The sequence below is a fragment of the Terrapene carolina genome, unplaced genomic scaffold (genome assembly GCF_002925995.2).
Source record: "Terrapene carolina triunguis isolate 2854851 unplaced genomic scaffold, T_m_triunguis-2.0 Scaffold30, whole genome shotgun sequence".
In the NCBI taxonomy this organism is placed as follows: domain Eukaryota; kingdom Metazoa; phylum Chordata; order Testudines; family Emydidae; genus Terrapene; species Terrapene triunguis.
This window is the reverse complement of record NW_020664381.1, coordinates 6,582,336-6,609,536: the sequence shown is the minus strand read 5'-3', so window position 1 is coordinate 6,609,536 and position 27,201 is coordinate 6,582,336. Positions and strand designations below refer to the sequence as shown.

Sequence of the window (27,201 nt, the reverse complement as noted above, 5' to 3'; positions counted from 1 at the left end):
AAAGAAAGAAAGAAAGAAAGAAAGAAAGAAAGAAAGAAAGAAAGAAAAGGTCCTCTGTGTTTCAAAGGCTGGCCTCAAATCCTAAAAACCCAGCGACCTGATCTTCAATACATTAGTATAGCTGCATATGCTGATTTATACCTGCTGAGGATCCAGTCCATAATTGCAGGCAACTATTAAGAATAAAAGGCAGCTGAAAGCCTGAGAGTTTTCTAACCTACTATATTTATCCATTTGAACCTCACTGTTCTTCCAACGCTCAGTAAATAACCCTGGCTTACAAGGATCACCCTCTAGTGGGTGTTTGTTTCTTTCTGTTCTCCTCTCCTGGGATGACTTCTCTTAAGCAACAGTTAGAACCTATGCCAAATGTGCAGAGGGAATAAAAGAAGGAAACCACAAACCTCAATTTACATCAAGGCATTTTGATAAAAAATATGAAAATTCTACATGAAGGTTAGTGACTGAGGTTAATTATTGCCCATGGTAATAAGCAGAGCACATGTTGCACAAACATCTGATGACTGTACATCTGTTTTTTCCAAAAACTGTACTTGTGTGAAATTTGTGGATTTGTCCCTACAGATATCAAATCTTTCATCTTCTATTCATACTTAATGCTTTAAAAAAATTTGGCAAGAACTACTGTCTGTGAAAATGTGCGCCCCAGTGGAGTAAATTCCATCTGTCTGTTTGAAGGGCTGTTTTTAACAATTACAGTTTTCCTAAGTTATAAACCAGCATGAGGCACAATAAACTATATAGAAGAACAGTGGTTGTCATCTTTCTGAATTTTTTTTTTTTGCTTTTGCCTGCCAACTTTGAAAAGTTAGACTAATGGCATCTTGGGTTCTAAAGTTAAAAATCCTATGACCATCTGAAAGTCAAAGTGACCAGGAAATGCTGCATAATGTACGTCCTGTCCTCTTTTTACCCAATATCCCTTCGGTCTTGTGTACTATACAAATCATACCTGAGTTTGTTGCCTTCAAGTGCAGAGCACTTCAAATACTTTTTTGAACAACAGAATACACTCGTGCAGAACTAAGCTCTAGAGAGGCATACTTAAAATCATTAGTGGATAGCCTTAGTTCAAAGTACATCCATTGCTCCCAATTAATCTTATATTTTGCTGCATTTAATCTGACACCAGGTGATGAACCCCTGTTCTAATATGGAATCTCACACCTGCATTAACATTGTTGCCAGATCACTTACTTCTGGGTTCTCGAGGTCCATCCACCGTTATCTTGATGGCTCTGTGATACGTGGCTACTTGTGGAGGATTTGTAAAGACTGTGATGGTTAGGGTGAAGCTCTTCCCTGCAACAGGAAAGCACATTACTCTCTTACTGATAATTACAATACAACATGCACTGAGATAATTTGTATCTGTCATTTTCAACAGCTCGAAAACACATCATATTTTAGTCTCTATATATTATATATGTGTCCATACAGTGCAGCATTTCACATCCACTTCAGGGCAATCCAAGGCTGTGTATATTCCATACATGGCTACTGCTCCAAGCACGTATAACAAATTGATTTACATTTAATGTTATTTATACTTTGTAAAATACACAGTTTACAGCTGGACAGTTATATTTTAAATTATCCACACTACCACTTACAACTGATCTATGTTTGTTAAGGGTGTTAGTTCACAGAGCCCTATAAATTATGGCTGAGTTCCAAAGCTGCCTAAGGAATCTGAACACACAATTCCCATTAAATCAAAGGGATGTTCAAGTCCCCTAGGAAACGCTGAAAATCCCATGGTAGATGGTTCAAGCTAGTGTTGGATCAATTCTACAGAATAAACAGGAATCCTTTAAAATACAGAGAAATCTACTACCATAGCTCCAAGAAATTATAGAGACAAGATAAAAAAAGATCTCTATAGTTTGTCTGAAGGGAATTAAAGAGTTCCATGAAGACATAACAGTGATCTGATTGTTCTGGATTTCCTCCACTTCCTCCCCCTTGTTTTAAACCTGGCCAAGAATATTTTATACAAACTCAGCTTTTTTATTTTATCCCTTTGTGGGTAAAAACTTGCTTCCTGGATTTCTATGGAAAGTTTTGCTAAGATATTATGATGGGTTTCACTATAATTCAAAGGGAAGACTTCAGATATAGTATGTGCATGCCATAGTTCTGAGTTTTGAAAATTAGTCGTTTGGTGGTTCAAATGGAGATAAGAAATTATGATATAGGCCCTCATTATTATAATGCATTTAAATATTTCTGCTTCTGTTTTGGTGCAAACTCCTTTTACTCTCATTTGTAAAATGGGGATACTACTACTACTTGCCTAGTGTTCTTCAGATTATTTAGTTATTGAATGTGTGGCATATTGACAATGTAAAGCACTGTATAAATATTAATCATTACTTTGGCATTTACAGAAATAAAAGGCTGACAGCACTACCTGTAGCCAGTTTTAGTATAGTTCTCTGAATGTCATGGGGGACATGGATAATCATAGAATTTTCAAGAAACATGGCCCTGATTTGGACAATGGGGAGTTTCAGATAATTGAGGTTATACTTGCATAGGCATGTGCTGTACAAACTTTCCCACACACCGCTACAAAAAGCACCTCATTGCTGGTCTCCAACATTCCTGTCAACCAAGTCTCAGGGTTCTTCTGATGAAAGCTTCCAATTGTTATAGTTTGCTTTGTTTATATAGATGTAGGTATACATCCACGTGTGACGAGAATAAGACAGTTTCACTTTCAATAGTATCTGAACTCAGTTCTTATCTAGGTATTGGTATGGCCCTCAGCACTAATATCTGAGCACTTTATAATCATTAATGGTTTCTGTCCTCACAATGTCCCTGTGAATTAGGATGGAGCAGTAAAGCTCAGGTTAAATAAGGGCTTGTTTACACAGTGCAGCAATGTGCTCTACAGGGGTGTGAATTCTAGAGCACACCAATGTGTTGTGCACTAACTGGCCCATGTAGATCCTGCTGACGTGCACTAAAAGTTCCCTAGTGCATGCTAATGTAGTTCCTTTCCAAACAGAAGTACATTAATGTGCCCTAGGGAACTTTCGGTGCACACCAGCAGGGTCTACACGGCCAGTTAGTGCACAGTGTGTTGATGTGCTTTAGAATTTGCACCCCTTCTAGTGTGCATTGCTACAAGCCCTAAGTGTCTCAGCCAACGATACACAAGTCTGTATCTGAGCCGGGAATTAAAACTCAATTCTTCTACATCCCAGTCCTGTGCCTTCCTAATACCCTTCCAACCTCTGCTGAAAGGTAGCTCCAGGTATCGGGAGGAGCTGTAAAGGTGGCATAAAAGCCACCTTTGATCCATGCCTCAAGACCGTTGACCCCTGACTTGGGTCCACTCAGCCAGACTCAAGGCCAATGTGTTTTTGACATTTTCTAAATACCAAATTGTATGAGAGATCATAACAATTATGTTGCCAATACTCAGACTTTTCTATGAGGGATCAAAAATAACTACTATTAAAAACTCCCCAAGAAAATTAACACCCAAAACATGAGATTTTAACTAATATTAAAGGGACATAATCAAGCCAAAAACATATCCTGCTTCTTTAGGAAAATATTTTACGTACTGTTATTTCAAGTAGCACCTAAAATGCCTATAACTGAAAGAGATTAGAGAAAAATAATACTTTTCTATTTATTAATCTATTTCTAGCTATAATTTTTCCAGTTTATTTACTTGGGACATATGATAACACTTAATGGGGCATTTTCACTGTTTCCCTAACACACTCATCAGTCCCCCTGTTGTTTCTGTAGGATTTTCACACATACAAGGAGTGAGAAAATATTTTTAATCGTTAAATGTGATTGTAAAATCAAAAAAATTACCATAGAGAATCAGGGCCAGGTGCAATATTTGTAACTCCTTCAAAGATATTCTTCAAAATTTATTAGATTTCAAAATGATGGTGCCTGTTGTGACACAATTTGGCAAAAGCAGGAAGACACTCCACTTACTTTTTACTGTTTATAGAAGTCTACTCATTAACCACATGCTGGTTAACCACAGGACTAAATAACCATATGCCTATGTGTCACTTACTGTTACTCTCTGACAATTCCACTGTAGTCCTCTGGCCATTTTGTTTAATTTGCATTTGGTTTTACTCATTACACATGTATTAACTATATGTCTGGTTGATTCAGGTAAAATTAGCTAGAAATGTATCCAACCTAATTTTACGTGAATTAATCAAACATATAGTTAATACATGTGCATAAAGATCATAGGATGAATGCACCCCCAAACTTTCCCCTTGCATCTGTGTATTAGCATGCAGCCTAAATCTGTGATCTCATTTTTTCCTAGATACACATGTGCCTATTACACACAGAGATGTATACAAACACACATGATCTGTCAAAACTGGTTATTAAATTTTGGTTCAAAAGAAATATCAGATTAGTTTCTTGATAAATGACAGTCAGATTTCCCCAGCACACAGCCCTTTGTTAGCTAATGGAAAGAGATGAGACCCCTGTTTTAAACAATCCACAAAGCACAAATGGAAAGACTATGCACAAATGGACTAGGGATCATGCACACACAATATGTGGTAATTAAAATTGGAAATTACTGTGCATATGTAGGCATATTGGTTGAGAATAGTGAAATGATCTCATATGAGGTCCTTTCTTTAACACTGCTAATGAGCAAGATTTAGAGACTGCCACTCCCTCTGTAATTATCCATGGCAGCTCCTAACATCAAGGATGTGGCAGCTCTTGATCCCAAGGATAAAACTTTCAGGAGCCTGGGGCTTTTTCAACAGAGGGACCTTGGCTTTGGAATATACTCCCAGCAACAACAAGATAAGCCCAAGTCTTGCATCTTTAAAGGTACAGTACAAGATTCACTGTTTCAGTCAATCAGATCTGTCCCCAGTATTAGGGTAACACAACAGCCTGGCAATGTTTCTCCTGCAAGATCCCCACCATGATTCACTTGAAAAAACAATTTAACACGGGGAAGAGAACTAGCTGTATTTCTGGACAGTCAATAAGTAACACTTAATTTTGTATATGGTGCCTAGATACTACGTTGATGGCTGCATTAGAAACTACACAGGAATACTCTCTAGAGCCACTAGTGATTAAAACGTCAAAGGAAAAGATAGATTAAAAAAATCTTCTAAAAATCATAGCTTGATGGTCTAATGATAGTGCACTGCTCTGCCAGACAGGCATCCATACTTGTGTCCTGAGCTCAGTCATTTCCAGTCTGGCAGGGACTGGAAATGCAGTGAGAACCAGGGAAAAGTGAGACACTTGAAGTGCCCTCCCTGTGCACCTTCTGGATGATGCTTGACATTGTGTTGAAGGGCTCTTCAGGGAGCTGCATTCCAGCCTCTTCAGCTGGAGAGGGGGTTGCTGTAATCTGGGGCCTTTGCAGCTTTTGAAAGGGAATGAAGTCAAGGTGGGAAAATAGCGAATCCTGGACAACAACCTCGTAACATGCAAAGAGGTTTTGTGTATTGCATTAGTCATCCCTGAGAGATGTAATTACAAGAACGAGATGGCTCTATGGATGGGAGGCATTTTTTAGAATGTGTGTGGATGCAAAGCAGCACACCCAGGCAAACTACAGAGAATGGCAAACAGAAAGTAGCACAGAAGACATGTGGCCAGCGGGGCTCGCCAGATGTTTTTAAAGGATGGTTTTCTGTCTTCTCATGTGGGTTGTGGTTGTGGAAGAGAAATAAGTGGGGGAGATGAGAGAAGAACTTTAGAGATTACAGACCATATTATGAGTGCTCCATTCCATTTTTATTCAGTCTTTTCTCAGGCAAAACTCACAGCTCAATCAAGGGGGAGGTGGGTGGGAGGGGGAAGGAGTGTCTGAATGAGGATTGGACAAAAATGTAGTAAAAGCTTCAGGATTGGGCCAATAAGGTGCAGAAGGGAAAAAAAGCAAGAGAAGCTGATGATATGGTTACAATAGCTATATGTTGCTTTAGGATTTCTTTTGTCATAGAATATTATTGGTTTTCTTAAGTAATTACAATGCATTATTTTAACAAACTGGAAAAGAAGCAAAAATGGGAAAGGAGCCAAGAATGTTTGCACTGACAAGGCCAAGCAATATGGATGAAAAAATATGAAATGTAAAACAAAAATACACAATACAACACAGATGATATTATAGCTAATTCCATGATGTCTGAGAGAAGTTTCCACATTATAGTAAGAGAAATTATGGTACAATATTTTCTGCTACTACTTTTTCATACTTATGTGTTCATCTGATTTTATTAAACCGTGCTAAATGATGATAGTTATATATCTTTCAAACTTCTCATGACACTTCCCTAGGTATCTGCCAAAGTGCCAATGTAAAGATGTCTACTATTTTTGTTTATAATGTGTGTGGCTGTATGTACATGCAATATATACACACATACGAACATGCGCACACACACACACACACAACATTAACAACTATACATTAGGGAAACATTTTGCCACTCTTGATTGAGTAATTGCTTACTACTTGAATAATCCCATTGAAATTGATGGGATGAGTAAGAGTAGTAGAACTGACTTTCAGTTAGTTAGTGAGTTGCTTAGTGCATGGTTTATTTTTTTAAATGCTTCACCTAATTGTGTGACAGTCTAGAAAAAATTAAACAAGGTAAAATTCTGTCCTCAGATGTCTGTCTTGTTCCTGTTGTCTTCAGTGGCAGTTTCATACAACTAAGGACACAACTTTGCCAATGGCATTTCATTCAGTGGGCATCTCATAGGAGAACAATTATAGTTAAAGTAGAAGATATTAAAGAGTTAACTTTTGTTAACCATTATCACATAGATACCACAGACAGCTATTATTTCAAGCACAAGAGAAACTACAGTAACTTCATATACTACTGTGCGGTACCAGTTGTCAAATACAGAATTTTTAATGGTGACCACTGCACTATAAGCCAAATTTGACAATGAGAGCACAATGGGTATGCCTGCAAAACTGTGTACAAATGATTATTTGCACCTAGAAACCAAATAACTGTGAGCACAAACAGGTAGTTGCATGTACAATAGGCCTTTTTTTCCCCACATGAAAATGGAGGCCTGTGCCTGTGAAATGTGGGATTTTGGAGATGCAGCTGTTGCACCCTTCCAGCCAAGTGATTCCATCAACTTAACTGTATGGCTATATTCTGCAACATTTCTACTGGATAATTCCAAGTGTCTCATTGCACAAAGTTCTTACTTCTACATTTATCCGTATAGGGTGAAATTTTGTCCCCAATTAAATCAATAGATGTTTTGCTATTGACTTTAGTAGGGTCAGGATTTCACCCATAGGGCCAAATACTGTCCTTCCTTCTCTGCCCCAAATAAGAACTACAGAATTTAATCCACTGTGTGATAAGATTCTGAATCATCTGAATACTAATGGCTCAGCAACACAGACACTAGTAATTTGGGTGCAACTCAGCTACTGGCTTCCACTCTTTGCTTTCATTTCTGTTCCTGCAGCACTCCATAAAGTATGTCTACTCTGGAGCTGGAAGGTGTAGATTACAGTTTACGGAGTCAGACCCATGCTAGTTCCGATCAAGTTAGGAGGCTAAAAATATAGTGCGGCTCAAGTAGTGATAGGGGCTAGCTGCCCTGACTATGCACCCAGGTCTCACATGGGATTGTACTTGGGGGGGCTAGCTCATCACACCACTGTAGCTACACCCCTTATTTTAGTATGCTAGCTCAGAGCTAGCGTGGCTTTGTCTCCTCAAGCTGGAATTTATACCTTCCAGCTTCTGCGTAGACATACCCATACTGACCAACAACAGATGCAAGCTGTACTCTCACATTTCCCCCACCCATACACCCACCTTTTCTACAGCGAGCAAATCAAATGCTTTCGGGATTTATAATTAATTTTCCTGCATGTTGAATTAGTTTCTCAAAAATTTTCAGAATATGTGTGGTGGCAGGGAGAGGGTGTATTTGGATTGAAACAATCTTCACTTTATTATTTTGTGAATCATAAATAGGTGTATTTACCTCACTCTATTAGAAGCATGGTGTGTATATTAAGTCACTGAATTCCAAAAGTGAAATTAAGTGATATTAAAAGGGACACCAACATCAACCTTTTTTGGGTCCTAGAATCCAATCTATCTTAAAAAACATTACACATATGGTGAGGATTTTCATTAATGCTATGTTTTAAGAAAGCCATCCCACTACAAAGAATTTTTGTTAAATGCACAATTTTGACATAAAATATTAAAACTAATAGATCCAGATCTTGGGGCCAGTCAGAGGCTGGTTCAGCCCTCAGGACAATTTAGAGCAGACACAAAGGTCTAAAAATGTGCCTGGCTCTCCACGCCCCTTGGGGCTATTCTGGCAGACAGGTATTGCTGGTGTACAACAGTGCTCTGGCCACAGCACCAGCCATGCGCCCTGTGCTACCACAGCTATACACTACCTGAGGAATCCTCTTACACTGGCAAATCCCCAGGTACCTAGTTAAAATGGATTTTTTTTTACCCTTTGCCCTGCAGTAGCAGAGTTGATAATCTGTCCTAGTGTGTGAATGCCTCCTCTTTTCTTCAGAAAGAAGTAGACTAGTATCCCCGAGCAGTACACATTCCAACTAGCATAACTGAGGATGCTAGCATACAGACAATAAATGGGACACGGTGAACTCAAATATCACATTTCTGTCTGAACACTTTTTTATGTATTACTGTAACAACTGTTGCCTTAGGGTTTGATCCTGCAATTCTTGGAAGAGCAATCCTTGCTTACATGAATAAGGATTACTCGTGTGAGAAAGAGCTGCACGACTGGGGCCTCCGATTATGAACAGTGACAGATTTTCTCTCTATATATTTTTCAGTTGTTTACTTTTTCATTTGACAGTGTTTTATGTAGAGTCAGTTTCATTTCTGCATTGATAGTCAGTTTCACTTCCCAGTCTCAGGCACTAGCATGATGCCACCCTTCTCCTTCACTGCTCGGGGAGTCTCTATGCCCAAGTTTTCCCTGCCACTCTGAGAATGTGTGTCACAGTGCAGCTGGTGCTGCTGTTCCATTGTTTGCCTGGCAGAGACTTGATAACCCTTTTCCCATTTAAGAATTGAGATTATTCATTTATCAGTTTTTAAATATTGATGTTTTAAATAAATGTGAATTCCATAGAGCTTAATTTAATTCTGATTTTTTTTAAAATGTAAATCTTGCTTATATTTTATGAATTTTGGAACAGGACAAGTGAATTGACTAAATCAGAGACGTGACTAATGCACGATTTCCGCACTTTTCTAGATACCGAATGGTGATTGTTAGTAGACCCCGGCTGGCTCTACTATCACCATGTTCTCAGAGACCTCCCTCCTGCCATCCTGGTCCCAGACCCATAGACCTCATGCATAATCTCCTCCCTTTTGCTCAGTTACTTCCTGATACACGTCAACCTTCCTGATTTGTCTGCATACTAATATCCTCAGTTATGCTAGCTGGATAAAGTCAACAGCCACTTATCAGGCAGGAGGCAGTGGTAGGAAAGAAGTGTAACAGGAAGTAACGGAGCAAAAGGGAGGAGATTATGCATGAGGTCTACAGATCTGGGACCAGGGTGGCAGGAGGGAGGTCTCTGAGAACATGATGATAGTAGAATAATTATCTTACATTGAATCACATTACCTACGGGGGATTACATCAACATCAGCAGTACTCTCCCCCACAAAAAAGCAATATATCTGGAGATGACATCATGGCATTGTTCAAGTTCATAGGTCAGGTTTTATTGGGGGTAACTGCAGGAGTTTGGCCAGATGTGTATATTTGTACATTAACTTCTTTAATTTTATGTGTTTCAACTTTTAAGCATCCCCGCAGTGTGGTGTAGTATAGTGTAGCGTAGTGTACGTTGGAAGGAAGAATGATGTTGGAAACTAGAAAAAAAAATATATTTCATCCTGCCCTAAGAAACAACAGAGCCACTTTATAGGGAATGTTGTGTGGAAATGCTTTGTTAGGCTGGAGGCCTACAGATCAAGTTTTCAGTGTGAATTAAAGCATTTGATTAAAAGACTGAAAAGAGAACTCTTAATGGAGAAGCCAAGCAGCCTTGAACTGTAAGTAGAGCTGCTGCAGCGCCTCTATAAAATTCTTAGCAACATGGGTGGAGACAATAATTACAGTACAGGAAGAATGAGAAGCTATTGGGTGCCCAACCTGTGTGGCACAGTGGCAGTACAAAGGGATTATACGGTTTTATTGCTAAAATGTGATGTTTATTGCAAAAATATTATTGAGCACTGAAAGGCATACGTGGACTTCATAAATATTTGCATGTTACTAATGTTTGTAAAAGGGGTTGGGAGGACTGAATTACTGAAGAGTGATTTTTTCCCCCACAAAGATCAGCCTGACATATAGCACTTCATTTCTGCCATTCGGTAGCTAATTTTCTGCTCAAGATACTGGCTTGGTCCTTTTGAGTTATGGCCACCTATGTACGCAGAAGTGCTGCTTTTTTAGACTCATCCAGCATAATGTTTTATATTTACACAGATCCTTTCACTGCAAAAGAGCCCCCCAGTATTTTACAAATATCCTGAAGTCACTTGGTCCACCAGTGAAATGCAGCCATCTCTGGGGTGGAATGCAGCAGCTGTTTAGCAGAGTGCAGTGATGCTACACAATAGTATAGAGGGGGGAAAACCCACTGTAAAAAAATGAAATGGAGAGGAGAACTCAGGGAGGCAGAATAAAATTACAATGTAGCCTTATCCTTGCAAAAATACCTTGGGATCATTAATTCTAATAATAGTATTTAAACCTTCTGTAACACTTCAGAATTTCAAAATGTTAATGTGTTGTTACAACACCTCTGGAGGTAGAAATTATCACTCCCATTTTATAGGTGATGAGACGCACACTAAAAGGTTAAGTGATTTGCCCAAGGTCACAGAACAAGTCAATAGCAGCGGTAGAATTAGAACTCAGGAATTCCTGTCTCCCAGCCCTGTACCTGCTAGAATATTACTAGACTTGGAAAGATTAGATTTTTATTGGGGAATGCCGGTAAATGTTGATTTCACTATACACATGCAAACAGATTAAAAAAAATTCCATCTAGAATAATCAAAATATACAGCTAAACAAAGTACAAAAAATGCTGCTGGAGAACTCATTAGACTGAGGCTGGATTTTGAATTAGGCTGGTTACAAATGGACTAGCAAATTAATAGTAAAAATAAGTACCATTTGTTGATTTAAGGATATTGACTTTTCATATTTTGACCCATGACGTTGACAATTTACATTAGTCTATAAAGCTATAACTTTTTGAATCACAACTGCCATTAAATAGTCTGACCATCCCCCATAATTTCCCACTACTTTGAAAATTTAAATGGATACAGATCTTAAAAAGTGATTAAAAATAAACATTGATATGATCCATCAAAACTATATATATAAAAAAAATTGAATTCTGCCAAGCCTAAATAGTGCCTCTCTTTCAGAAGCATGTTTGGAAAAACCTTCATTTTTCCATGTAAAAGATGGCATTTTCCACCTCTCAGTATGGCCTATTCCCAGCCTAGGGTGCTTATTGTGTAATAGCTTAAAGAGTACCAGCTATTGATTCACCTGCTGTAATCCTTACTGATTTTGTCTTGGCTCCTTGCCCTTTTGTCTGCACTGGTTTTCACTTTGGACAAATCCCAGTTCAGCCACCTGTTCAGACAGACACTGGAAGATCTTAGCATTTTGGCGATTAGTTCCCAGCTGGGTCTGGGCACACTTCTCACCCTGCAGAACAATGAAGCCAATGACCACCACATTGCTCCAGGCAGATGCATGAACAAAGATGGTGTCAGTACACAGGCTTCAAAAGAGTGGTGTGCACCCACTCTGAATATGGCTGGCAAATGGCACCTGTGTGTTTGTCAGCACTAGTTGAACAAGTGAGTGACCTCCAGCCCAGATGACCCCCGAGTAGTGGAATGTAGAAAGATGACCAGAGAGGTGAGTTCTGCAGTGAGTGGTGCAAGTGTGGAACATCAGCAGGAGGACTGTTTGCAATGACTCATTTGATGTGGGAGTAGGACGCATCTACACTGGCATTACACTGATGTAACACCCCTGATACACAACTTGGGGTAACTTGTATTAATGGATGTCCAAGAACCACTGATACAGATAGATTTCTGTATGAACACCTGGCACCTCCCACTAACAGAAAGTTCCTTACTGAAGACTTAGCTACATTAGAAAGTCCCTTTAAGACTTCAAAGCATGGACATTACTATGTTAGCTTTTACAGCTGTGGTGCGTTACCTTCAGCCTGTCAATTATATATGGCTGCCTATCAATGTGTTTCCTGCAGCTTCTCGCTGAACTTCAGGAAACTGGACAGGAAACTCACTGCATGCACTTCCCTGCAGAGCTCTAGTAGCTTCATTCCTTCCTTCCAGTAGCTGCTCCTCCCCACTTCCCACTTGTCAGCCTCCAGGAGCTCCTCCTTCTACACCCACTCCCGCCACCCAATGCCTCTCCCTTCCTTGCATAGTATTAGAAGCAACCCCTTGACCACAAGGAGGGAGCAGAAGTATTACTGCTAGTTGACTGGGTGAGGCTAAAAACTAGAGGGCCTTATTTTCATCGACATAAAAGCCATTTTGGTACTTTGCCTAGCACAATGGAGCCCAACTTGCTTGTGGCCTTTAGGTTTTATCACAATCTAAACATTAAATAACAATAATTTATACCACCTTAGCAGGGTAAAGTGCCTGAAGCTGGTAGCTTAAGAAAGCAGAGCTGAGCTTCAGGCTACAATTGGCTTGGGAAGAGGCACCCTGAAGGCAAAGGGTAAAACCCAGGCCCACTGGAGTCAATGACAGAACTCCCATTGATTACAATGGGGTCAGAATTTCACTCAGTGGCTCTAGGACAAGAAATGGAGGGGGATAGTAATAGACTCTAGTAATAGAGGAGCAGGAATAAGAGAAAAAATGAGATGGAGAACACAGAAAAAGAGGAGCGACTTTAGTTAAAGAGACAGAGAACAAAAGGGAAAGAAATGGTCTGAGAAGGAAAGTCGTAGTCAAAAAGAGAGAAAAGGGATTAAAAATGGGAGAAAAGAGAAGCAAAAGATTTAAGATTAAACAAAATGTCCCCTCCTCACCCCATTTACTCTAAATGCTATATGAGGGGACAATACAAATTGACCCCAAAGTGCTGGAGGCTTATGTAAGTTTATATGCACATTATATTATCGTGGCCCTCTGTATGGCAACAGTTGTGCACCACTGATTTAGAACACCCTCAGTTCTTTTGTTAAGTACAAGAGAGTTGATGAGAGCTGCACACTTTAGAGTAGTCATTTGAAATTCATTAAAGTGCCCTCAGGCCAGAGCACTAATTATTTTTCTCTTAATGATTTTATTTTGACTACAAATCAGCAGCTGTTCTTGGTGTGACTTTTTTTCCAGACAGTTTTGCTTGAGAAGATGTCTAAAAGAGGGCACACAAGAAAGAAAAGCAAACCAAACCAAACACAAAACAAAAAACGCTTAAAGGCAAACAGATTTCTTGAAACAATGTAACCTCTTCTTTCAGTGAAATACTTTGTTTTCCATAAACAGTATCCTCCTAAGATGAACTTCTTTTACAATCATACAAAATAAGAAAACTCTCAGATAACAACACACTATCTCATCATCATCATCATCATCCCAAGTTTAAAACAAAATGTTCAAGCACGGCTCCGTGCAACCAAAAAGTAGATTTATTGTTATTGGAACTAGGCCAGTAGTTCAGCACTTGGCATGATCGCTGTTTACAACCATAATGCTCCCGGAGACAGGAAGCTCTAAAAATCACTCTACCATTATTTTTCTCCTATTGACACTTTCTGACTGAAACTTCTCCTGCCCAGACCAAATTTAAGTAACCCAATAGAATGTCTGTCAGCTGGCAAAGATAGCAGGAGTCATGCTGAACCCTCCGGACCACATGATGTTTTCAATTCAAATATCCTCGCTGAACTGTATCGTATACTTCCTTAACAATCAGCAATTCATACAGAAATGTCTACAGTTATATATTCAATGCAAACATAAGTCAGTTTTGGTTGTACAGTTTTATAAAGAATTCTTCTCCCCTCTCCCCACTAAGTTTCCAATGAAAGCTTGCACCAAGAAAGTGACTTTGTCTAAAGGACTGTGTTATTAATTAATATAATTTGCATATCTTTCCCCACAGTGATGGATCACCACTATTTGATTTGCAAGATCTACGATACATTATATAAATGCAGAGAGTTTTCATGTCAGATTTTGCCATGACACTTAATTTTACAGAGAAATCTAAAAGAATACTTCAATCCTACCTGAAATAATGAGCTGAAACTTGCTTATATTGTATTTCATCTCTGTGCTTACATATCTTACTCACATGGCATAGTATCATTCATAATACATATTTGTTAAGCACTGAGAACATGCTACATGCTGTACAAAGTTAAAGACAGTCCCCATCCTGCAGAGTCCTGCTTTCTAATAATTTCTTTACTAACAACTTTTATTTTCCCAGTCTTAAAAGGTCAATGACTTTTGAGTAGTTCTCTACAAATAAACAAAGAGAAAAAGAAAACCAGAAAAAATGTTTTAACCAATTGAAAAACAGTTTACAATAATATTAACAAACAGCTGCACACAGCCTTGTGAATAAACACCCCCCCCCCTCTCTCTTAGGGTGATATTCATTTTACTTATACAAAGTGTGAATAATCAAACTTAATGCAGGTGAAATATGCAAATAGTAGGAGGCAAAATTTACCCCCTCTAACCCAGACCCAGGGTCTGTATCTGCAGTCCAGTATGCTGTGGTGACCACAACCTGTGGGCTGGAGTAGTGACCACAGCGCCTTCACCACTTGCAACAAGTCTTAGGGACACTGGATTGGCACACTCAAAATATCCCAAGGCTCCTCCCCAAGCTACTCTCCAGCACCACTTTCCACAGCACACAGGGAAACACAGCTTCCTCCAGTCACAACTCCCCTTCCTCCCCCCCCAGCAGAGTCCCATTGTGTAACATCAGTGGTGTGCTGGCCCTCCGTGCAGGGATGAATTTCACCCTTCGGAAAGTCAGTGATCGAGGATGATACTAACTTGACAGACCCGGAAACAGAAGTTCTTTATTAATACACAGGATATGAACAACACAAGCAACAGATAGTTCTGGCTTTGTATCCTATTATCAAACCCCTGGACCATCACCTCTATCTGTCTATCTTGCTGTTTATCAAAATATCATATGTTATACAACAATGTTGTTTTTAGACTGCAACTTTTCTTTTTCAAATACACTGTTGTTACTTTTCTTCTCTTTTGAGCTGATCAATTCTAATACAGTGAAATCTATATAAGAGGCCATCCTTTTCAGGCAACCTCCTGTTTCAAGAGACTCCCCTCCCCACAGTATTTTATTTTAAAATCCCAATTAATTGTTATCCAAGGGTCTGATACAAAACCAACTGAAGTCAATGGGAGTCTTTCCATTAATGCCAACGAGTTTGGATCAGGCCCCAGGTAATTGCTTAAGACAAGTTTTACTGCTTTTTATACTCTGTTGAGTTCCAGTCTGCACTCTGAATACTATAATAATTTTAAATGCGTTTAACTTTTAGTAAAAGCAAAGTTTAACAAAAATGCCCTTAAATAATATGTCAGAAAACAAAGCTACACAGAATGAGTCAAATTCTGCCATTAGAAGGCAAGTAAAAACCAAATGAACTCAGAATCTGGCCCAGTAACTTGTTAGCACATTTCTGTCATCTACATTCCAGTTTAAACTGAGCTTTCTTCCTCAAATTTATGTCTTGAAGAAAGAGACCTAAAATGAATATCTCTGATTATGTCTTGTAATATCCTCCAAGTGTTCTCATATAGGCTAGTGAAGTGAAAACCAGTGGCACAGACTTACGTTTTCTTATGTTTCATAGAAATGAAAAATGGCATATTCTTATCTGCCAAATTATTCATGTGGTTCTGACCCTGCCAGTTGCTGAATTTTCAAATTTCATTTTTATTTCTTTAAAAAAAATGTAAAAAGATCTTGCAATAAAACTAGTTATAATAATCATTAAACTCCAGAAAAATGTTTAAAGGTAAGATTGACAGCTTCTGCAGGTAAACCAAGATACATTCACATCAATTACTAATATATTAACCCATTCAAAGTAGTTTTCACCCAGAAAACATGAAAAAAAATGTTGCCACCTACAAAGCAGACAGTTATTTGGATAAATGATTCCATGTGGAATCAATGTAGTGTCCACCAGACCCTGAAACTTTCCCTCTCTAAAATAACTATTTCTTTTTAATTTTAGCCAGTGAACTTCCTGTGTGGTATTTGGCTTTTCGTGTTAGCTTTATTTCATCATAATAAGCTATATTAAGATAGCTACATACTTTGCATTGGTACAGAATAATTACATTTGAAAAATGAATGAATGAAGGGAAAATTTGGGAGAAAAAAATAAAGGAAGATGTTTACCAGCTTGTCAGGCAGAGAAGCTTAAAGTTTCTTAAGCCTTAAACTACATTGTTCTTTTAGAAATTACTTACTAAGGCCTACAAGCCAGACAGGCAGGTTTTCCCAGTGGCATTCTGAACTGAGGGTGAGGAATAGTAATCCTGGACATCAGCCAATTCCAATGCAAATCTGCTTTGTACTGGAGGGCAAGCCAAGTCTCCTAAATACAACATCCTGGTGTTTCTGAAGATCTGTGATACCCTCACTTTCCTGTGTTGGTATCGAGAAAATCAAGTGTTTTTTTTTAAATAATGAACATCACACTGCATGCCCAGCAATAGCAATACAGGCCTGTTGCTTCACTATTAAATGTAAAATGAACATCGAAATATAGCTCAGTTATTTGATTATCTTTCAGCCACTATTTGGCACACACTTGTGCATCAAAGTGCACACAGGCCCAGATCCTCAAGTGGTGTAAACTAGTGTAATTCTATTAAAGTCAATGGAGCATCGCCAATTTACATAGGTGAGAATCTGACCTATTGTCTTGAACAAGGACACATGAAACAATAGCTATAGTTACCTATATTTACAGTTAATGTCTCACATTCCTTTTACAGCACCGCCGAGGGTCAGAATTAAGGGTAATTGTTAAAATTAGTGAGAATGATTATTTTCTATCCTCTGAAAATGAGAAGTGGATTGTCAACATTTCTGTGAGGTTTTTAACAGTGATGTTTAAACCTCCAGTGATAACTGACACATCATAAGAGAAAGTGAGGCATGAACTTGAATTGTCACAGTGTAGAGCCCTTCTTTGTTACATCAGAGTAGTGATTTCAAGTAATTCAAACCACACAAATGGTATCCACAATGACCATAACTGACTCAAACTTCCAATGGTTGTTCATGTATAATTGGCATCACATTACCACTGTTGGGAGCTGAATTTACCCAAGCTCAAATATTACACAGCAAACAGAGTTTTACTTGATTTTCCTATACTAAAGAATCAAAAGAAGCAATGCACTTTGATGCAGCAGCTACCTTATTATTTAGGCTTTATGCAAACGCAACAGAACATAACATCAGAAACCATGCACCCAAATGCAAACAAGCCACACCTTTGGAAAACAGTTCAGTGTTATATGAGTAAACAAAAACATATATTAGTCATTCACTCAAAATTTGGATAGCTAATGGAGTTTATGAGATTAAACCTCCAAGACTGATTAGTAGCATTCAAGGTCCCCATATAACCTTTTTTTAATCTAAGATATCACAGCAAGCACAGTATTTTTTTAAATAAAACTTCTAATTGTATATAAATGATTGTTGTTATTAGCAACCAAAAGGTATTAGCAAAGTAAATGGTTACAAAAATCTTCCCTACAAGGTTTTTCTTTTGGACAATTAGGGTTCTCTCTCAGCTATCAAATTTTGACCTTGAAAAATCATACAGACCACAGTTGTGATTTCTAGCTTCATTAGCATGGCCAGGAACCAAACTGCAAGTCTATTTTTATTAGCTTCTCAACCACTTTGCCAGCTATTCATTTGAATCTTCAAAATGTTTTCTAAACACTCATCTCTGAATCATAATGCAAATACCATTTACTGAAAAGGTGGAACCTTTAATATAACAAATGAACATGTTTAATGACTGATACTTTTATACATTACAGCATCTCTTATGTTTTCAGTAAATGGATATAATTATCCCTGCATTACCCTATTATTATCCTTCCTTAGCATTACTAAGCTACATTTTCAACTGCAGTCTCCCCCCCCCCCGCCAATTGGATTCTGAAGCTAACCCAAACAACCAGGTTTGAATGATATCAGGCTAATGAAGCTACAGGACATTTCAGGCCTGGTTGGATATTTTACACATAAAATGTATTTGCTTTCTGAATTTATGTCTCATCTTTAAATCTGTAAGGGGTATGGTTTTCTCAAATTGTACATGGATTTTATATTAGAAAAAAATCTACAAAATACGAGTTTCATTTCAAAAGCAAATAAATTCTGCTGTCTATAATCAGCGTAACTTCTTCAGTCAAAAGACTGATCTCACTCCCATTGTAATATGAAGCTTTGCAAGGAACAGGAATGGGCCAGCTATGCAATCCTCCTGAAGTATGCTTATAACACCGTTCATGTTTATAGGAGTTATTCACACACACATCAAGAGGAGACTAGGTCACTCAGAGAGTACACAGACGAATAAAAATGGGGGTGGGGAAGAACAATAAGCCATAAAGGGCTCTGTCTGGTTCCAAAGAGACAACAGAACTCAAAACAACTGGTAAAACTAACCTACTTGAATGCATCAGATAATGTCAGTTTTGGTTTATAAATTTTACAACACTGAACTAACCTTAACTGACAATATTGTATGTAGTCAGCCAAATCTTATGTTTTGACTTCACTTTAAGATAAGAACTTAACAGAAGAACAATATATTTGTAAGCACTTTATGAAAGCATACTGAATAGGAAGTACTTTTAGTGCCTTACCCTAAAACTGGAAGGCTGTATTTTCAAATTTTCATCAGCTTTTCTGCTATGGGCCTGATCCAGCAATCCTTACTCAGGCAAACAGACCCTATTCACATGAACAGTTCATGGGACTAATTACATGAGTTAGGAGAACAGCGTAAGATGAGTTCATAAAATTATCTTGTTATATAAACATGGCTGTTTACAATTTGGGTTTTCTATGATTATGGGCTTGAACTAAAGCCCACTGAAGTCAGTGGGAGTCTTTCCCATTGAATCAGGCCCCATATCATCTGTTCATGTGTTAATGAATTAACTGTGTGTGTGCTAATACTATAATTTATGGATTTTAGCATCTTTTGGGGTGGAATTATATTCTATATCAATTTCAAATCTCAGTTGTTACAAATAGCAATGACACCTTTTTATTCTTACTTGGAATTAAAAGTCACCAAAGAGATACAGAGGACCAGATCCTCAGCCAGTGGAGTCTTCCATTCTAGTCTATTCAGGTTCTTATACTATGCTCATCTCAGTGCCCTACATTAAGCAATGTGACTAACATCTGCCATGTGTTTGTTCTCTCCTCCTCTCCCCAGGGGGAGAAGTGTGTGCAGTGGAGTGTTTTGTGGTGGAATTTATATGTAAAATATAAAAAAATAAAACCTATATAGATACCCCCTCCCCCCACATACATATATACATATACACACACATGTTGCTATATGGTTAAAGTTAGAGAAAGCAAGGTCAAGGAAGCGCACGTTGTACTTGGAGCAGAAGATGGGGAGGTCTGGAATGATCCTGAGCTCCTGAGCGAGCTCATTCGACAGCCTGGAGGGAAAGACCCTGCACCCCCTCACGCACCCCCAGAACATTGACTCCTGCACAGACAAGCTTTATCTTTACCATAGAAAGTTTCATTGTCCCTTAGGAGTGGAGTTATCAGCCATTGCTTTGGACAACAAAGTCATGTCGATTTACATCAGCTGAAGCTGTGGCTCTGTTCACAAATTAATATAATCCGAAGTAAGGGCTATGTTCAGCCCTTAGTTACACCAATGAAATCACCTTGATTTCAGTAAAGCTAATGAGCTTGCACCGTGTAACTAAGGGCACAATCAGGATTGTCTTTTGGATATGCTTTTAAATAAGAACACTGTTAGGAAGTGTCAATCATAATGAGGATTGGCTTGTGTAAAACAATACAAATGTGTGCTCAGTTTCTGTACTGTGAGAGTCTGCACAAGCCAGATCTTGCAGAATTCTCCAGTGCCGAAGCTGGACATATTTTGTGTTCAAATTGTCCCTAAGTAATTGAAACTTGATTCAAGTAGTAAACATAGTCAAAATATAGCTGTGAGCAAATACGTACCTCTTCCACTTCTACCCACAAATCTGAGGTCATTGAACCTTGCTGCTTGGTTTTTCATGGCAGCTGTAGCATTTCTGAGCTCTGCAGAGTAGTTTTCATCATTTCCAGCCATTACTGTGACCAGTGTCCCATCAGGGACATCGCCTAAGGCCACTACCTGAAAGATTAAATAGAAGAATCCTCAGTCTTCGTAAGTGAAATGTATCAGTAAATAACCTGATGAAAAGGGGAAAAGCAACAAATTATATAAACTAAAAAGCTACTTGGAGAAAATAGGATATATTTCCAAATGTAGCTTACAGAGCCAGATAAAAATATTTGTAACTAAACATGTCTAAACTGCCTAAATGCACATAAATATGTACAATACACATAACATGCATACATTTATATTTACCAATACATAAATAAATCAAAACAACAGGGCCCGATTCTGATCTCAATTGCATCAGAGTACGTCGGGAATAACTCCATCAAAGTCAATAGAGTTACACTGGTATAAAATTAGTACAAGAGCAAAACCAGGCCTATTGTCTCTTGGACATAACAGAATTGATTCCCCACAGTGTCAATCCAGTTTTGTGTCATGTAATTTCATTGATTTCAATGCCCATACACCAGTGCAAAACTGTGGGAAATCAGACCCAAAATATACATTTGATCACTGTTCACAAAACCATTTCTTTTTTCCTTTTAGAAACAAGAAAGCAAGTTAATGAAATTAGAACTGTCCCAAACCTTTGTTAAAATTGTAATGTGAACTGATAAAACCCAAAACATTTAAATCGAAGGCTTAAGTTCTGTCACTAATGTTTCCATTGTGTTTCAGCAGTGCCAATATCTACAAAATATCACCTAATATTTAGGAACATACATGATGCTACATTTCTGATACAATGTGCTACATGATATTTAGATTTCTAGCCTCAACTTTTCTGATTTCTCTCAACTGTGTCACAGTTCTCATTTCATCAACCATTTTAGTATTTAATTTCATCTTAAACTCTTGTACAAGACACTGTTCTGACTGCGCTTAGACCAGTTTTACACCAGTGAAATAATAAAATAAAATAAAATGATTATAATAAAATCTAGCCCTTTTTAGTTTCCTCTTTTATAGATTTTAAGAGGAAGTAAGCAGTCCTGCTTCGTGTCCTCAGAGGTACTGCTTGATTTTTTCCCCTTCCTCTTAGCATTTTCTAGTTCATGTTCATGTAGTTAAAATGTCTCATTACTTTTCACAACCCAGTTTGTGTGTTTCTCTCACATCACACTGATATTTCTAAACAGGTCCACAGCTCCTTTACCTATTCCTTTTATTATACTTATTTCTTACTCATAATAATTCCCATAACATTTCAAAAGTCTCTGATCTCTCCTTCTCTTACATAGGCTACACTCTGCACCTTAATGTTCTCCGATGTGTTCTAAACCCTTATTCTTGATTCCACATATAGAGTTGTGCTCATTGTGTCGAAATTCCCTCTTTGTGCATATATTTCTACTTCCTCTTCCCCAGCCCTCCTCAACAGCCCATGCTTTTGTTTTTTGATTTCATCTGTACACAGCAAAAATGCTGTATTATCAGCACTATGTATTTCAAATCCTCCTGTTCTTGGCATGCAATGTTTTCTCTCTCCAGACTGTTGTGTGATGTGGCAATTTGGCTCTCAAAATCCACAATCATGAACCTGATGTGCTTATCAAGTTATTTTTTAAAAAGCCTGTAATAAAATAATTATTCTACATGTATTAAAGACTTCAGGTATAAGGAAGAACATCTAGGAAAACCCTGTTTTACATGAGTATTTGTGTGATTATTTAAGGAATTTTGCATGCGTATATTAAGTGGAGAACAAACCTTCATGAATTACTGAGATAATGCCCTTAAATTGAAAAAGAATATGTTTAAAATTCACCATATTTACAATTCACCAAAGACAACTTCTATGATAAGCTATTTGAAGAAACTACTATAAAAATAGTATAAAAACGTGTGCATACACACAAGAAAAAAGAAAAACTGGAATGAAAAGTCGTAAACGATAGGCACTGACGAAATACAAACATTTACATTATAAAACAGACTAAACAGATAAGTAGGAACTTGCTGACTGGAGATATCTAGTATTTTGTTATACTGTTCAGCTTTTAAAAATATATCTTCAGAGAGCTGGGCAGAATATCAGCAAACCCATGCCACAGCACACCTCCCAGTCTTGGTCCACCAACCAAACAAAATTGGCCTTTTAAATTAGGATTTAGATGATTTCCTAACAGTATATTGAATAATTAACCTATATTACAATTTGTTATTAAACTGCATCAATCATTGCAATTTACAATATTTAAATTCCTTGTTAACTTTCCTTTATTTTGAAAGAAAATCCTGGATGTTTTTGGTTTAAAATGGAATTCTGATTCTAAAGACTATATGCAAGAAGTGATTATTATTATTATTTTTTTATTTTATTGTGTGGAGTGTAAGAACAGGGGGAAAGAGAGCATATCAATCTGTAGAAATCGCTTGGTTTTTATTGGTACAATGAATATTACCAAGTTCCCTAAAAATCCCACTCCTATATTTGAGCAGTATATAGATGATTTGAACCGAACTCTGTGCAACTAGGTATTATGTGTTACCCAGTTTTCGCACGATATAGATTATTTTCAAATGGATCGGAATACTTTCAAAAGGGACGATTTGGAAAACACACAGTAATATTTACAATTAGATTGCGTTTGTTTTTATAATTAGTCAAATACGTCAGGTCTCATTCCCCTGCAGTTCCCACTAGCCGGGGAGTTTTGGTGATGGTGAGCAGGGGGGCGGGGAGCGGAGCTACAGACCTAGTCAGAAAGCAGGTGGACTCATACCATAGGATTTCAGAGGTTCACCAGGAAACGCTGTACCTTTGCTTGTATGTGTGTGTGGTTTAATGCTAGAAATGAATAATCTTGTCAGGTTAGAGCGTTTGACTCCCCTACTTCGTTTGCAAAAGTAGAGGGGAGGGGGGTAGTTATTTAAAACATAACGCGCGAGTTCCTAACAGTAAAGAAGCTGAGGGCAGGTAACCCCATCAATCCACCCTCCCTTCTCCTCCTCCTAGCCTGGCCATTCACCTGGCTGAGAAAAGCTCGCTCTCCATTCAAACATGTCATTACAAACGATCCGCTCAGAAACAGGAGTGCGGAACTGAGCCCTTTTAGCTGCTGAGCTCTCAGCTCCAGTAGGGACCAGACAGCAACATTTCGGAGGCGCTAGGGGAGAAAAGGTGGCTGGGTGGAAACACTGCGTGCTCCGTCTACGTTTAGAAGGAGCGGGGCAGGCGTTGGGTATTAATCACATTATTGACTCATTCGCCTTCCAATACAGGGAAGGAGGAAACGGTTTCAAACGCGCCACGCTGGGCAGCCCCCAGCTGCTCTGCAGTCTGCGACAAAGAGCGCATTGAAATAGAAGAAGTGAATTCAAAAGTATCAGCCAGATTTCGAGACTTCGCTTCTCTAGCTCCCTTAGGGACCCAGAGGTTTTTTTCCCCAGTCTATTTTAAAGCAATAACTTTGCCTTGTAGTGTTATAGTGTCCCAGCTACTCACCTGCAGCTGTGTACAGGTTAGTATGGTTAATGGTATAAAAATTCATCAACTTGTGTCGTGTGAAGGGGGATCTTGGTTTTCGGAACTGATCATTCCGACTTGATCTTCCTTTCTCCCACCTCTCCCCTCTCTTCCTAAACAAAACCCTCGGGAGACAAAATAAACACTTGTGCTTATCCTAAAAGCCCTGTTCTGATACGTATTAAGGCTTTAAGAGCTCAACTGATTACCCCACGTAATCAAATGGATACTGCTCTGATCTGGTTTGGCAGCGGTGAACTTGGTGGAAAGAACCCTGTCCCGTGTGAAAGGAACAGGCTGATTCTGTCCTACTCCCGATCTTAAATGTAACCATTTAACGCCATTAAAGGCTTTAGGGGAGTAACAGGGGCTCATCCTTGGGGACAATTAAAAACGTGTTGTTGTTTTTTTCATGGTTGGAAACATATAAATCAATGGGAGGGAGTTCAGCATTATAAACAAATTATTTATAGGCCAAAGTCTTTTTTTAAAAAAAGCGGGTAAGGGGGACTGAATATTTGAATCCAAATAAGAGGAAATCGGAGCACGTAGACAAGAAAAGCTGTAGCAATTATATTCTAAATGTAATCTACATTCTTTACTCTTCTTGATTGTAAAGACACATTGTACTGATTATCCAGGGAGGCAGACACAAAACTTCAGTGGGGTCGATATCAGCATATAGAACAAGCATATCTCTTAGATGGGGTCCTGCTAAAGTTTTACACTTGTGGGTTTTTGTTTCTTTGTTTTTGTTTTAAGAAAAAGGTCATACGTTTTCAGACAGGCTGGGTAAGTGTACTACAGCAACTTCAAGTACGAACAAAATCAAAAGGGAAAAAGAGCTTCTAAACTTCTCTCTCTTCTCGGTTCATTTTAAACCACCACCCTCGGTGGAAAGTTGATGGTCTATGAAACCGCGAGATCATGCATCCTTTTTGTGCAAGAACTGCAGCATTCATAAATAAGTGGCCTTACGCGAGTGTTTCGAACCTTTGAAGTTTTAGTGACTTCCATCAGGAGAAAAGCCGGCACCTTTCATAGATGGAGCTGCCAAAGGTGGGCTGGATTTAAAAAATAATCGGGAAAAACATTGATATATTTAACAACAAACGAATTATTTTCCAACTCACTATGTGCTCAGAATAAACCGCTGCCTAAACTGGGTACCAAAATAAAAAAGAGCTGACTTTTAAAAGGGATGAACACCTGCCACTCTACACAAATGGGGGCTTAGCACCTCTTAGTTTCCATTATTTAGGCGCCTTCAACACAGTGTAAGTGCGAAACTTTACACAGAACTTTGAACATTGTGGCCTGTAGTACTTTATGGTCTTACAAACATATTCATCCAGAAGTACCCCAAACTCCGATTTTTAGAAGTGCCATGTTCCCATTGTCGTGGGTTACTTCTATGTACAAAACACACTACCGTCCAGAAAGGGTCATTTTAGGCTATTGATACTTGTATCCACCCTGTGATTGATTGTGTTGCATCCTGTTACACAAGGTAGGGAGACACACTCAGCTCCTTGTTCTTTGCTTGTTATAGAACCACTCCTTAATGGTATGTTTATGAATGAGATGAAGAGACAGACCGGTTGGAGAGAGAGTCTCCAAAGCTAGTGTCCTGCCCCCACGCTTCCTTTCTCCCAGTGACTCATGTTAGCAAATCAATACACTAATACTGTTAAATAGGAGGGCCCGCTATACTCACCGGCGTGCACCACATTGCATAAAGGGCAACACAGTGAATCAGGATACCCAGAGCCGGTCCCTACAGCAACTCCGGCCTCCTTATGTGGGACTACGCCTAAAACACATCTCCAAACTCCAGATTAACAGCCCCCGCTCCGGGAAGGAGTTACATGAGATGCACGCTGCGTTTCTAGTCTGACCGTGTGCACACCAGAGGAGTTTGTACCTTGTCCCAATCCCCCCCCTCCCTCCCCCCCGGTTTAATGAAGGCCAAATACCTTGAAAGCAATCGGCAGCGTCTTGTTGCACCTCCAGTGCGTCGGAAGCACGGAGCAGAGGAAGTTGGGGCTGTCAGTGCGGACCAGCTCCCCGGGGTGATCCGCTAGCACCTCCACCATGCTGCGGTCTGCAGTTCTCAGCTTCCCCACCAGGGCGCCGCTGTTCTCCTGGCCGGCCAGCGGGAGCGCCTCGCTCATCTTCCCCGGGCTCAGAGTGGTGGAGGGCGGCGTGAAGCGGCGGCTGGTGCTGGTATCTACGGGGATACGCATCACAACAAGCCTGTTGAGTGAAAAATCTCCCAAGAGTTCTTACAAAGCAGCGACACGAGTGTAACTCTTCAGCGATCAGCCCTCTGGAGACCAACATAAACGGATACAGGCTTAGCACTCGGGGGTGGGGTGAGTCGTTTCTATGCCTGGCCCAAAGTTAATTTTGCTGAACAGTTTGAGGCAGCGAATAAACTGAGCTTTAACTCTTTGGCTTCCTGGGCCTGCGAAACAGAAGAGTTAATCCAATAATCGAAACAATCTTCCGCACGGGGGTGTACTGTGAAGGCTGCACATTTAGTCTTTGGCTGGTACAAGAGTTATTAGAGGCAAAGCTCCCTCCAAAAATCCCGCACACCGGGGAAATATTTAGGCAGGGGAAAGCCAAGACACACGTTCAGACACACAAGCAAAACCTGGGGCTTCCCAGGAGTTAATTCCCTATCAGTTTCTTCCAGGTGATTTTTCTAAAGTCCCAATAGAATACAAAATACATCAGTATCTTCCATAGACAACAGCCGCTCTCTAAAATGGCGAAAATCGGCTTCAGGCTTCAAAGACTACAATGCGCGAGCTAGGATTTTCAAAGGTCAGCTGACTATAACAATGTATATATACACAGACACACACATATACTGTACTTCATCAAATATTTACAGTATAATCTGCAGAGAATTTAAACACAACAGAAATCCATTAATGGTCTCTGCAGGGTTTTTTGTTTTTAAAGTAGTTTGACTTGCGTTGCTCTAGAAGTACTCGTGTCATGATCTGTCAGTAATTTTGAAAAAAATGTTCAGTGCATGGAATTCAATATAGATATAAATGCCTTTGGCACAAAGTCTCTCCTAAATCTTAGAAAGGTCGCAGCCGATCTCAAGCTCTGAGGCTAAAAAGTCCACACATGAAAACGTGGG

At 39.0% G+C, this 27,201-nt stretch overlaps 1 protein-coding gene across 2 annotated transcripts in view; it reads right to left on the bottom strand.

Moving 5' to 3' along the window:
• Nucleotides 1-26,991, bottom strand: part of RUNX1 (RUNX family transcription factor 1) — an 83,500-nt gene extending 56,509 nt beyond the window's left edge. For both annotated transcript variants that reach the window (XM_024197067.3, XM_024197069.3), the window contains exons 1-3: nucleotides 26,018-26,991; nucleotides 20,422-20,578; nucleotides 1,219-1,323 (exon numbers count right to left, since the gene is read on the bottom strand). In XM_024197067.3, the coding sequence (XP_024052835.1) occupies nucleotides 1,219-1,323; nucleotides 20,422-20,578; nucleotides 26,018-26,287 (532 nt within the window). In that variant the 5' untranslated portion in view covers nucleotides 26,288-26,991. The remainder of the gene's footprint in view (nucleotides 1-1,218; nucleotides 1,324-20,421; nucleotides 20,579-26,017) is intronic.
• Nucleotides 26,992-27,201: the final 210 nt, after the last annotated feature.